Genomic DNA, 13,970 nt, shown 5'->3' with positions numbered 1-13,970 from the left:
AGTTGTAACACTGGTTGTTGAGATGGTCCAATCTTACATCTGAGAGACATACAAAATCACTGCATGTGGGAAACTTGTTATTAAAACAAAATCACTGGGGGAGATTCCAAACTTACATCCGAGATAGTCGTGATGGCTGAATCGTTCACTCACAGGCTGTGGAATCACTGTGAGAAAACTTGTAGTTGTCCCAGGTTGATGGTAATTTTAGGGAAGGTCCAAGCTTACATCGATCCAAGAGACTTACACGATGCTAAACACCGTTGACGGCTGACTCTCTCACGGGCTGCTTAACAAGACGAACGATTCCTTTCTGCTGGGATCCCGGTACGATCCATTCGTCTCCGTAATTCTGTCAGCGCGCCGCAAATTTCACTCCCAGCCACGACAGAAAATCCATTCCCGGTTCAATCCAATCCCGCGGCAATGGCCGGCATTCACCCAAAATGGCTCTGCTGCAATTTGTGTTTCCGCACTGGTGGTTCCTGCAGGGTGAGACAAGACATTCAGTGGGGCCGTTCATGCACACAAAAAACACAGGATACGCTCAGGACGACGGGCCCATTATAACTGCCAGACCAGACATGCTGTGTACAACAACAGAGTATGACAAATCACTCATCACCAGAGACAGTTTGACAACAGTCCCTGCCGTTACATCATGAATAGGAGATCGGTAGGGCCGTGCAGTCAGCAGTACTACTAGGGTTACGTCTTGAGAAGGCCAGATATGAATCTCTAAGCAGAGCCATCCCCTCACCTGCTGTAATGGAATAAGGCAGTCGGGCGGAGCGCCACACCTTTACCTCATTCCGGGGTATGGGAAGTCGTTGAACTGCGCGCTAATGGGGTAACATTTGGCCAGGAGAATCCCTTCCACTAAACGCACACTCTCTAGGTGTTCTGTCCTGTCTTCCTATTCTGGTCACATACTGCAGGCATTAGCAGTAATTCTCTATGTGTGGCTATAGCTGCCTGTATCTGACTTGACGTACTGCCAAATACTGGTGCATAAAATCAGGGGTTCGATTCATTGTGAGTTATCTTTGACAAGTATTGCAGTAAAAGCTATTAATTTCTGTTGCAAATCTGCTCCTATGTTCTTATAAAAAAAATTCTGCAACAAAATATTAAAGGATGGATAAAGAATTTGCTTTTGTGATGGAAAATAGTATTATAATTTATATCGGTGCAGTATTCACCAGTCTAACCACAATAGTGTAATAGGGAGAGTTAGAGGCAAACAAAAATTACTTGGTATCATTTTTCCCAACACAGTTCAACTTCAAGGAGAAAATGTAGCCCATACCATGGTCTCATGGCCACATGAACTCAATCTTTGCTGTTTTCTACTTTCAACCCCTTAGTGGTGGATGCTAATAGCATTGGGACCCACTTGAGCTGAAGCATGGAGGATTAGGCCTGAGTCTTTATAGTGTTGTGTTACATGGTCAGAGTGCTACTGTTGTCTCCTCACATGTCTGACATGGTGGGGACAAATACGTCAACACGATAACACCAAACTGTGACACTGTAGTGTAGGACTGTTTAGAGCAGTGTAGTAGTTACTTCCCTCTGCCATTTGGAATTGTTTTAATGAGTACTGAGGAAGGACTGGTTAAACAAATAGCAGCATTTTCCTTACAACAACAATGGTGGCATGCACAGTTGACAGGTTGTGTGTATTCAACCTGGATAGGGGACAGTGAGGTGGAGAATATTCTAGGGGAAAAGTTCAGTCACAACTTAACCTGAGAACAGCCTCAAGTTAACCAAGGAGGTCAACCTCCTTCAGTTAACCTATTAGAAAACAAATTGAGATCCTTACCTTGATGTTGTTAGCAATGTACAGTGTCCGTGACAAGCATTAACTTGCCAAACCGCCTTTCCTGTCCTGTAATAGCCGGGAGCCAAAAACCGCCACCACTGATTACACAATAAGTGACTGGCACAATTTTGTGCAACTCGCTCAGTGTGCTGTAGACTCAGTCAGTAGCACTTGGCCACAGTGTAGCACTTTGTTTGTAGCAGAGCACAAGTATCCACCTCAGCACATGTGACTATTGTGAAGCAGTGCAGTGCTGCCTGTGTGTGTGTTGAGGGCCTGCCAGGCCTGGTGCCCCTGTGTGAAATGCCCGCCTGCCTGCATGAAAACAAAGGCGCTGATTTGTAGGCTAATCATGGCTCTGAATAACAATGTTTATCTTTTGCCAGCCTTTGATTGGCCAGATGGCTGTCGCCATGGTGACAGTCACTGGACTGTACTACTTTGAGGACAAGATAAGGGGGGTGTCAATCTGCTGTATTTCTAAGAACATCTACATGTTATAGGAATAGTCTTGTCTAAATCAATTGCATAAAAAATGAGATATGTTTTGTTGCTCGAATGCTCTTGTAAAAAAAATCTCGGTTGCTCGGGTAGTGGGCTGAAGGTTTGCAGCCATTTCAGAAATAGATAAACATGTACAAATAAATATTTATCTATTTACTTGTAATAAATAAGATAAGTAAATAATAAGTAAGTAAATGCATAGAAATTATATTACAAAAAGCACATTTTCTTTATGCTTATCTTATGTTAGAAAGTATCTGACCCTTGGTCATCTTGAAATGCATGATTTTTTGGTAACTTTTCAAAACTCTCATAAAGAATTGTGAACATATGAAAATTCTGCTTTGTGATTTGATGATTTGATAATTTCCAGTTCTTTACTGAGTATATACTGAATTCTGAATGTAAACAACATTCCTAATATTTGCAAACTTGTAACATTTCAAAACTCTGATATTTTTTGCTCATTGCAAACATCTAACAATTGCAAAATAGGAAGCTGAACAAAAATACCCCAAACCACTTCAATAAAGAGCAGTAGACAAACCTCTACTTGGAGAGTAACATTTCACTGCTCTCCCGATTATTAATCTCCAAGCAGATCCTACGGTAGCATAAGGTAGTATCAAAAGCTGGCAGAGGAGTGAAGCCGGCTTAGGAGTGTGTTTTGCTACCGCTACATGGCAAATGGACACCTCTTGGCTGACCAAGGAGGTTGGTATTCAACCTCCTTGGGCTGACTAAACTCCTTGGCTAGTTTGGTACTATCTTATGCCATTGTAGGATCTGCTTGGAGATTACCGATTATATACTGTAGGAGTGGTGAATCGCTACATATAATTACCTCTCAGTGTTCAATGATGACCAGTTCCTCTGCCTGAGCCCCATGTGTGCAGACTTTATTAAATCCACGCTTCTCCTCAGTATGATATCGCCTGCAACAAATTGAATCCCAGCACAGGGGACGGGGTCACCAGGCCTGCAATGGGGAAATCAATGATTGAAGGACATCTTGGTGGAATGATATATCACATTTTCACAAGGGTCTGTATGGGGGGATCCCATCATTTTGGTAGACTGATATATTTTCATGACGGTCTGCATGGAGGGTCTCATGAACACTTGAAGGACATTTTGGTATACTGATATATTATGTTTTCATGAGGGTCTGCATGGAGGGTCCTTTCAATACTTGAAGGACATTTTGGTGAACTGATATATCACATTTTCACAAGGGCCTGTATGGAGGGTCCCATGAACACTTAAAGGACATTTTGGTAGTCTGATATATCACATTTTCACAAGGGCCTGTATGGAGGGGTCCCACCAATGGTTGAAAGGACATTTTGATGGACTGATATGTATCACATTTTCACAAGGGTCTGCATGGAGGGGTTCGGTCAACACTTGAAGGACATTTTGGTGGACTGAAATATATTTTCACATTTTCACAAGGGCCTGCATGGAGGGGTCTTGTCAATGCTTGAAGGACATGTTTGTCGGTGTACTTGACTTTGATTTGTATATTATTACAATTTCAGAAGGACCTGCAAAGGGGGACCTGCATGCTATCCTTGAAAAATACTTCGGGTAGACTGATCATGTATGACATTTTCAGCAGGGTCTGCATGGGGGAGACTAGCCCCACTTTTGGCAGGATCTCGTAAGTATTATACTAAATTTTGGAAGTCAGTTATGCAAGATATTGCCATCTCACTGTGTATTACAAGGATATTGAAGCTCTTCCTACAAACCACGGTAAATCAAAATAGCTGAGCTACATGTATGCAGACCCCTTTTACATTCCTAACACCAACCTCAGGACAATATTATGAATGGTAATTTTAATATTGAATGAATATTATTGAAATAGCAGTTAGAGACTTTTATAGTTAGGCATTACGATCTTCTTTTGGTGTTTTCATAATGTATTTCCTAGTCCTTTTAGACATTTAAGAGGTAGCAAGAAAAACAGTACAGAATCAGAGTACATGTATTAACATCTATTATCATAATACCGGTACGTTTACGACGATTTCTCTAGCCATACTGATTTGACACATTGTCAACGCATCATTTTCTCCAGTTAGATGTTGCTGTTATAGGTTACCCTTGCCACTTCTTCTGTGTAACTTTTCTGCCACTCTTGTCCTGCTAAAAGCGTAATATTGTAATTGTAACACACCGCGGAATTACATGGCGAACGGGCGCGTGGTTGGGAGGGGGTAAAAAATACCGGTAGGAAGAAACACGGCACAATTAACTGCCGCTATGTACATTTATACATCCTCTGATGTTCCTTCCTTTTCTGTCAGTAAATGCATAAAACATAAACCTGCATGAGCATACAAAATGTCATGAGAAAACGGACGTATACTGTCAAGAATTTTCATTTAACTTCTGTCCGTCACAACCGCTATGACGTAACACTTCACTGCTAGCGTAGATATAAAAATGGCGGGAAAATGACTGCGTACGTTCAATTTTGCCCATTCAGTCATAGATCCGGGCTATTATGCAACGGTTCTTCACACTTTTACATGAGTTGTAGGCCACCAACAGAAATTCAAGATTGTTGTTGAATCATGTTCGTCTTGTGCCGTGAGCATGTGTAATTATGATCTATAAATTTGGCAATGAATGTGACAGTGTGTTCGTCCCACGACGAGCTGCCTACCCCGAAAAAGATACTGAAAACTTTTGGCCTTGTTGTCTTCGAATGCATTGTTATCGATGCTTTGTAAATGATGTATTGGACACCTAGATGTCTGAAGTGTGCACAGCTCAGAAATAACTATTGTTGCATGTGTAGATCTCTTTAAGTTCCAGTATTTTGAATCTACCGGTATAAGTCTTACTACCGGTATTATGCCAATGCATGTTAAACAGTAAGGATAAAATACCAGCTTCAGTTAGATTTCAATTCTTGAAACAGAAAGATTTGCACACGATTGTGCGTATGCATTTTTCCCCGCCAGGAAGACAGGTGGTCTCATTACTGATGTGATGGTGAATGTAAAAATTTGTCATCTTATAGAAGCATTTGAGCAGGTTGTATCATAATTAATCTAGTAGCTGATGCTTTTCAATAGCTGCTGCATGAGATTTATTCTATTCTTGTGCAGAACTTATGAAGGAAAGGAGATACATATGCTTCTCTGTCATTGAAACATAGATCAGGAGTTTAACTTATGAAGCAAAGGTGATACTTTATGCTTCTCTCTTATTGTAACGTAGATCACTAGTTTGTAGATTTTTTTAGTACATTTCCTATGTATTACTACTGTAATACAGAATGTTTCAATGAGTGCTTAAAACACAAATTGAAACTCTCTCTTCTTTATCTGTAAAATTAAATCCTCACAAAAATAGATAGCTTTTAAGTACTGTACCAACGTTTGAAAAATGGATGCCTTGCTCCAACCTTTGGATACTACATATAGTACCATCTTATCTTACCAAACAAGCAACAACGTTATTCAGTCTTCCCAAGTCATTGAATAAGGCAGAACTGCCCCCTATCTGATGAATGGTTCATTGCAGCCATCAATTCATGTTCAATAGAGTGCAAGTCCCCTGTGCATACAAATGCAGTCACAGTTCTTACTTATTTAATACCATTGAAGACATTTCATTGAAGACATTAGAAGACAGTAAGTATTAAGATGTTAGCAGGGCTTAGTATACAATGTACGTTTTGTATAAGAATTTCTGTATATATATACAGTACAACTGCCTTTCGGCATAACACACCAGCTTCTATATCTATGTAGCTGTTATAAGCGCCCTTTGGTATAACACACCAATTTTGCAGGCATATAGTATGGCAGCAAGTTGTTATATTTTACTGAATGCTCTGTCACACCTGACCTCTAGGAAAGCTGCCCCCACTGTGTCTGGCGGCCACAAGTTCCATTGTATTTTAGTTGAAAGAAAGAAAAAATTTTTGAGCATCTCAAAAATCCAGCTGGTTCAGAGGTGGGATTAGTTCATTATGCCACAGGTGACCGGGAGCCAAGCCACTTAGGGTTCCATTACAACCAATTCAGGTAATGTAATGGTTGGCTAAAAAAACCCTGGCTAGGGTTTCAACTTCTACTGTCTGCTGACTCATTGTTGGAGGTTAGGAACAAAATTGTTCAGCTCTATTGTCTCTTGACTGTGAGTGTGATATTTGTAATTACAGTTTATTCAATGCCATGTTTTGTACAGTACTTGGCAGTGAGGTGCACCACATGGCAGCCTATGGCTGAATTGCACAGAGCTACATTTGTACTTTATGTTGCTAAGATTTGCATAAAGACATTGAAGTTACTCGCTTTTGTAAGCTGTTGGGTAAGTCCCAACTATTTCAGTATTACTTTTATTAGTGTTTTGATAAAGACATTTACCAACACAGGTGACCCTTCATGCTGAGATTGTAAGCTGTTGGTTTGCACAAGGAGCTTTCTTCCGTTTATGAAAGCTCCTTAGTATTGGTTTGTGATAAGACATTTTAAGTGCTTGAATTGATGATGTTGCTCACATTTACAAAGCAAAATTTACTTCCTAGTGTAAGGAAGAATTTCTCATCAATGATGGTGAATGTTCAGATCTGAATTATCAGGGCATTTTCCAGCTGACTTTGTTGGGCTGGGTATATTCTGAAAAGTTGCCAAATTGTGCACTTGGCATTTGTCCATTCAGAGGGAATTCAACCACAGGTAATTGCATTTGTTCCTTTTCAAATGGTTTCTGGTCGATAGCAGTAGGGCTGGGGTCTAGTTCCAAATCGCCATCTGGCCGGAAATACCGTTATTGGGCAGGGGACTGAAGAGCATAATCGAGATTTAGTACAAAATAACCTTGGAAGGATCGCAGCACAAATCTCACTTCTTCCACATTTGGAGAGCCTTTGCCTCAGTCAGTGCATCCTTAATATCTGCTTGGGGCCAGGGAAAATTGATATTGTGTTTCTGATTACACTCCTGAAAAAATTAGGGTTAGTAAGTGCAGGGGGATTGGTCCTCGTCTTTTTTTAAATTTAAATTTGATCCAACAGTTTAACAGTGTAAATATAAAAGGCATCACAGGACACTGGTATTTTCAACATCCTTGCAGCATCAGTTTAGACATACATGTATACATTGTACAACCACAATTCTCTCTTGAAAAAGAAATGCGGGGAACAAGTCTGAAACAATTGTACCACATTTTCATCATTCAGATGTCAGATTGCCAGCAGTTGACTCCCCAAAAAGGCTAGTCTCCAAGCAGATCCTACGGTGCCATAAGATAGTATCAAAGCTGACCAAGGAGTGTAGCCGGCCAAGGGAGTCAAACGGGCACCGGAGTGTTGATACTACAGGAAGTTTGATAATATACATTACGCACAGTGGATCTGGTTCGAGATTACAAAAAGGCTAGGGTCTGCATTTTCTTTTCCTGCATTAATTAGGAAACTGGAAACACAGCATTTTTTCCCCTCAGCCCCATCGACCATCAGAAAGTGTCTCAGTAAATGGACACACCAGCAAGACTGAATAGCCCAGGAGCAGACTGCGTAATGTGGTATGAAGGTCCTTGATGAAATGTTCAATAGCTGGTAAAAGCAGAAATCAATGGATCTACATGGAAATGGATGACTTTTGTTATTCCCTAATCATCTGGATCGGCAGTTATTGATTTGAATTAGGGTTCTATGATCATGAATACTTCGGTCTTCAATTTCCTTTGTATGTTTTATCTTTCATATGGCTTAACTATTAGTAACGATTACTTGTGACACGGTAGGAATGAAACAAGAGGATGTGAGGGATATTTTGTCCTGATGGCTCACAAATTTTGTTTTCTTCATCTCCCCTGATATTTTGTAACAAATCTATTGGCACTCTTGTGTTATCAATTCTTCCAAATTTTTTATAGATATTTGATATACATTTGATAGATATTCTAGCTGCCCTTTATTACATCAGCCGATGCATATGCATGTTTTTTAATATTAAAGCCCAAATTGTTGGACAGGTTTGCATCTTACAAAGATTTTGTATGCTTTTTCTGTACATAAAGTAAACTGTTTACCCACTAGCTTTCAGTAAGTTCTCTAGCTTTGATCCTTTTCAAGTTGAAATTGATTTAAATTTGTACCTGTCTGTATTCCATCAGCAATAATCTATGCAGCTTTATTCTACCTTCATCTGTGTTCTGGAGCAATCTGGCAAGATTGTTGTGATCTTGTGGCATGCATCCAAATTTGCCTGGACTGTCATCTTATAGTCACAAACTGTGTGCTTTGACTAATCAATATGTAAGTTCTCATGTTGTGACTCTTTACTCCAAACCAAATGAACTATGGATATTTCTATAATAGTTTCACTAGTTGGTAACTGGGGGAACCCAGTAGAATCTCGGGAAGGGCATCTCGATTGAGCATCTGAATCTGTGTTTCAGAGGAAACTTAAAATGGCTGTTCGTCTGTTCGAGAAGATGCTTAGAGCAAATTAAAAAGGAAGGGCTAGCTACCCCTCTCTGTAAGAATATACCCCGTGACTGAAACAGCAAGGAAACTCGCTGACCTATGTTCCCCCAGCCAGTACAAGGGACTAAACGAACCAACAAATCATTGCTCCATGCAGCTTTATTTGGCATTTCCATGACACCTTAGCACCCTGTCTCCTGTACTGATATGAATAGTGATATACATCAGTTTTGGCAACTGAAAGGAAATACTCTGAATAGTACATCTAGATTCAACAAATGACGAATTGTTGTATCTCCACGAGAAACAGAAAAAGTCTGAAGTATCTATCTACAGTAGAATATTGTACATAACCTATAAGTGCTGACAACATTTTTCCTTCTCTATGGAATGACAAAGAATGATTATGATCATTCCTGAATATCAAGGCCACACCAATTCAGTTTCTTGGCTCTGGGACATATTATGTACGTGTATTTACCTTGTATAGCAAGCCTACATTATAAAGCAGAGGGCAGGGAGGATAACTTGAATATGAGTTTTGATTATGAGTATTGAGTACTGATTATGTATTCATTACATAAACCCTGGCTGTGCATGAAGGCCTAAACCTGATTCTCCGGCAGGCTTTGTTCTAGCATATTTGAAAAATCTGAGAACCAACAAATTAAATTGCTGTGGCCTAATATGAAAGTACTAAAAAGGCCTAATCATAACCAAACGTGAAAGGTAGGTTCTGGAATACTACAAAAGAAACCTGATTCTATAGGACAACATTTAAACCACCTCCGCCCAGAAGGACTTGATGTTCATCTAAATAAACGATGCAAGGTAACATGTTACTCGGTGTAATCATTACGAATTATGTCACATTATCAAGGAAAATACACCTGTCCAGCTTTCCAATGATAACATAATGCAATGCAATCAGTATAGTATTCAAGGTGATATGGTTAGACGAAATCCATTTTTCCACCAAAGACTTTGTGTCAAGTCTAACTTGACTGATAGTACTCACAGGTGTCGCAAAGTACCAACTTCTTTAGAACCTGAAGAAATGAAGATTAACAATAATTTATCACAATTCCATCCATCTCAACTTTGCCCTTATTATTCCTGAATAAACTGCCTGTACTTCATTACTGGTGGTAATCTAAATGGGTTAATTTCCTTCAGGTTTAACTACTCCACTATCTGCGTTCCACATCTTTGAGGTGTAAAATATACTGTTCATTACTTTCTATGTGTTTTAAGCTGTGATATGTCTGTTGATTTTGGGTATACCTGAAAATTGATTGACAGCAAAAGCAGTAACTCTCGTCACTGGAGCTTAATGTTTGAGCAGATGTAAAGATCCAATTTTATCCCCATCTTTGCAAAGTTTGCAACATTTAGTACTCTTTTCTAGTTTTTTTGTTTTTCAGTGTTTTTAGTCAAAATGTTGAACAATACAAATTATAATATAAATCTTGCAAAAACAGGCGTGAAACACTGAAATAAGCCAGATCCTTACATCTGCTTGGAGAATGACTTGTTCTTGAATATTAACCTTTGCATCACAAATGGTACCTTTTTTAATGACTACAATACAAAATACTGGCTTTGGTAAATACATTGTACATGTTTGGACTGCTATAATCGTCTTCTTAGGTTTGTCAAGTATTTGCTTGTAAACTATTCATACGTTTGATGTATATATATACATATATTACCTGGGTTAACTTTGTACATCAGTGGAATCGACTATCCCAGTTTTAGCCCTGGTACCATCCTTGTAGTTTTCCTAAGCACACACTCGCCTCTTTATAAATGGCAAATGTCAGAGCTTTCGTAAACCGACTAGGACGGCACCTATGCTATCCTAATTCTAAATAGCATAAGAATTTGCAATAGTACAATTTTACATCCGATTCTGTACATTTATTTACATCTTTAGGTTACCCTATGTGATATGATAACCTCCTTGCCTGTAACATTGCCAATGTTTAGATAAGTTTTGACTCTCTGTAAGACTTGTTGTCCTCTGGAATAAATACCAGAGTTCCGTTCGGAGTTTCTATTATCGAGGGATTTTCTATTACTGTGGCATCAACAGGAATTTCTGGTACATTTACATTATTCCCATTGGCTGCATTACCATTGGGCTCCACCTTGTCCATCTGTAAAGCCATGGGATTGGCTACGATGTACCCCCCATCTTGAGCCTCCGCTTTCCTCGCAGCATCTTTTCTTCTCTTCCTCTTCATGAAGTACCATGCGGCCACGCCCCCACCGATGGCTAACAGTATGAGGGGAATCCCCAACCCTGCCCCCAACTGGTCCCTCCTAAACTGGTCCCATGGGATGTCCGCTAAAGGGTCACGTTTTGTTGTCGTTGTTGGAATAATCCTTGTGGTCGTTGTTCTTGTTGTTGTTGTGACCGCAGGTGTGGCTGTTGTAGGTGGTGGTTGTGTTCTTCTTGTTGTTGGAGCTGGGGTGGTCACCTTTCGTGTTGTTTGCTTTGGTGTTGTTGCAGGCTGCTGTGTTGTCGTGTTCTGTGGGACAGGAGTTGAGTTTGTAGGGGCCACAGTTGGCATGGATGCTGTTGTTGTTGGAACAATGACGTTTACCCTGTAAGTGACCTCGTCACTACCAACAGAGTTGTTTGCGCCGCACACATAACGGCCAGCACTGCTCGCGGTTACGTTGACAATCCGCAGGGTCCCGTCCCCGCTAAAATTGAACTGCGTGTCTCCATCTGTCCACGCATGGGGAATGGGAACAGTTCTACCATCTGGGAGCCTCCAGTACAGCGTTGGTTGTGGCAGCCCTCTGGCCTGACACTGCAAATCAACTGTGCTGTACACAGAAGTGTTAACATGCAGGTCGCTGGTGTTGTGTATTGTCGGCGGGTTGCAGGTTAAGTTGTGCGTCTCCAGCGAAGATAAGAGCGTTCCATGCAGGCCAGCTGGCTCGCCGCAACTCGGAGAGTCAAATTGCGCACTTGAATTTCGTTGATTAATCCACGTAATGAGCCACCGGGAATTGCAATCGCAGCTCCAAGGGTTGTCCGAAAGTGAGAGTAATGTCAAGTTCGGAAAGAGTTGGAGTATATCAGCAGGCAAAGTTTGTAATCTGTTCCCTGTAAGGTTCAAAGAGGTCAACTCTCCGAGCTGGGGGAACTGCCCTGATGGTGTGTCTCTGATGTTGTTCTGCGAAAGATCAAGCACTTGCAAGGACCTCAAGTCCGCAAAGACGCCTTGAGGAAGTGTTCGTAACATGTTTCCACGTAAGAGTAGCGTTCTGAGGTTCGTCAGCCCTTGAAAGCTCCCCTGCTCTATGGTTGAGATGGTATTCCACCCGAGGTTCAGTTCTAACAGGTTCGTGAAGTTGCTAAAGATTCCACCGCTCAGAGCAATCCGGCTGTTACTCAGGTCCAAGGTGGTCACGTTGGTTGGTATTCCTCTGGGAATGGTGCTCAAGCTGGAGTTACTGCAGGCTACTGTAGGTCCATTACACTCGCATTCCAAGGGGCAGGCAGATGTCCCTCCGGCCAGTACAACAAAACCAGCAGCTACAACAAGGTAGATCCAGGGCAGCATGGCTAAATCCCACTCGGAATTCCTGAGCAGAGTTGTTGTATGTGCCCGCCGCACGCATGCCGGCTTTCCTTTACTGCTCCTGTCCATCCTCGATGTGAGTTTGTTGAGCCTACAGGTCTCCCTGTGAAAACACCAGGAAACAGAAACATAAGCAAACAGTTTGTGCATAGAAATCAATGCTATTGCTTTAGTGTATACATACATACATACATACATACATGTAGTAAATGAACCATGCCATACTCACTGATACTGGTGATGTCCAAGATGCCAGCTGGAGGAACAATCACTGTTTAAGACGTCTCGGAGTTAGCTTAACATCACAAGATGTAGGGAAGGACTTCTAAGGAGCTAGCGGAGTGACAGGCACAAACCATGTGTGTTGCTGAGTGTGGCCTGGCCATGGGGTGTAACATTATAGTGTACAGGGGGAGGGAAGTTGGGAACTAAAGGATGGGTCCTTCTCTATCCGTTAGGACACACATACACACCTGGATGGTGGGTTTACAGCATACAAAGGAAATGTTGGTGATCAGTTTTGCCAAACTTACATGCGAGGCACGGAAATTTTGTTTTGGTTGGAACATGTGGCACCCATCAGGTGTGGGTTTGACATTTCTGTGAGGCAGATACCCATCGGCCCCTGCACCAATCACAGCTGCCGCTGGGCTGGCCCCCGCTCCCTGAACTATTTGTGCAAAGTTGTAACACCCTCCGTAAAGAATGCCGGCTATGCGACCGCCTGTCAACCGGCATGTCCTGTTCGCGCACAGGATCGTAGAGTATCAGCGGGAGTTATGTCTCGCGCTCCTATCTTTATGTCGCGAATAATATGTCGTAACACGAGCGGAAGATTTATCGACAAGTTGTGCCCTAGTCGCTAAGACTTCAGTGCTTTGCGATCAGATCTTGGAGCCCTGGCATCAGAAACTGTCACTACTTTGCCCCCTAATGTCTGCTTTGAGATACTATAAAATCTTGGTGCTTCACACATCTTGGCTTCTTGCATCTTAAGTTTTGTTTGTTGCTGTCTTGCACTGCTTTTAGGGTCCTTTGAACTCCATGTAGTGCACCAAAAACCAGTCACTCAAGCCAACTGGATATGATTTTCCAAAATCATATCCAGTTGGCTGGAGTAATTGCTTTTTGGCGTATCTTATTACCTGGATGTCTAACCTTCATCAACATATCTATGAAGTGCATACTTAAGTTACCCCACCCCCTAGCTATAGTATGAAGCCATCCCAGATGACATTGACAGGTCCAGTGTACGGTATGCAGCCTTTGCCCCTGGGATGTTCATGACTAAAAGCACTTCGGAGGTTGCCACAACAGCTCAGGAGGCACTTTCAACTTGAGTCAAGGAAGTCTAAGAAATGCGGAAGAAGTAAGAGACTCACATCTGATGAGTCAAACCCCACTTAGCCCACTGAATCATCTGTGATGAGAGATTTGGGAAGGCTGTGAGAAGTAACTAGATCCGCCCAGGCAAGGCCAGGTCAGGGCAGATCATGGCTGGGTCACTCTGCCTGTCCTAGTTTGTTGGTGGTGATACTTTGAGAGAAATGTTGTTCTGCATTTTTGTCAACTACATTGTTTC

General features: G+C 41.5%; 2 protein-coding genes across 4 annotated transcripts in view; one reads left to right on the top strand and one right to left on the bottom strand.

Annotated features, from left to right (window-relative positions):
• The window catches only part of LOC118409197 (probable E3 ubiquitin-protein ligase HERC1), a 241,474-nt gene that overhangs the window by 45,912 nt on the left and 181,592 nt on the right, over positions 1 to 13,970 (top strand). The window lies entirely within an intron of this gene.
• LOC118409478 (leucine-rich repeat-containing protein 24-like) overlaps positions 10,154 to 13,970 on the bottom strand; it is a 23,423-nt gene continuing 19,606 nt past the window's right edge. For 2 of the 3 annotated variants that reach the window (XM_035810518.1, XM_035810521.1), the window contains exon 2: positions 10,154 to 12,491. In XM_035810518.1, the coding sequence (XP_035666411.1) occupies positions 10,775 to 12,457 (1,683 nt within the window). In that variant the 5' untranslated portion in view covers positions 12,458 to 12,491 and the 3' untranslated portion in view covers positions 10,154 to 10,774. Of the gene's footprint in view, positions 12,492 to 12,617; positions 13,184 to 13,970 lie in introns of those variants that run through there. The other variant, XM_035810519.1, reaches the window with a different exon arrangement.

This window comes from Branchiostoma floridae, chromosome 2 (assembly GCF_000003815.2).
Source record: "Branchiostoma floridae strain S238N-H82 chromosome 2, Bfl_VNyyK, whole genome shotgun sequence".
In the NCBI taxonomy this organism is placed as follows: Eukaryota; Metazoa; Chordata; class Leptocardii; order Amphioxiformes; family Branchiostomatidae; genus Branchiostoma; species Branchiostoma floridae.
This window is presented reverse-complemented; position numbering and strand designations above follow the sequence as displayed.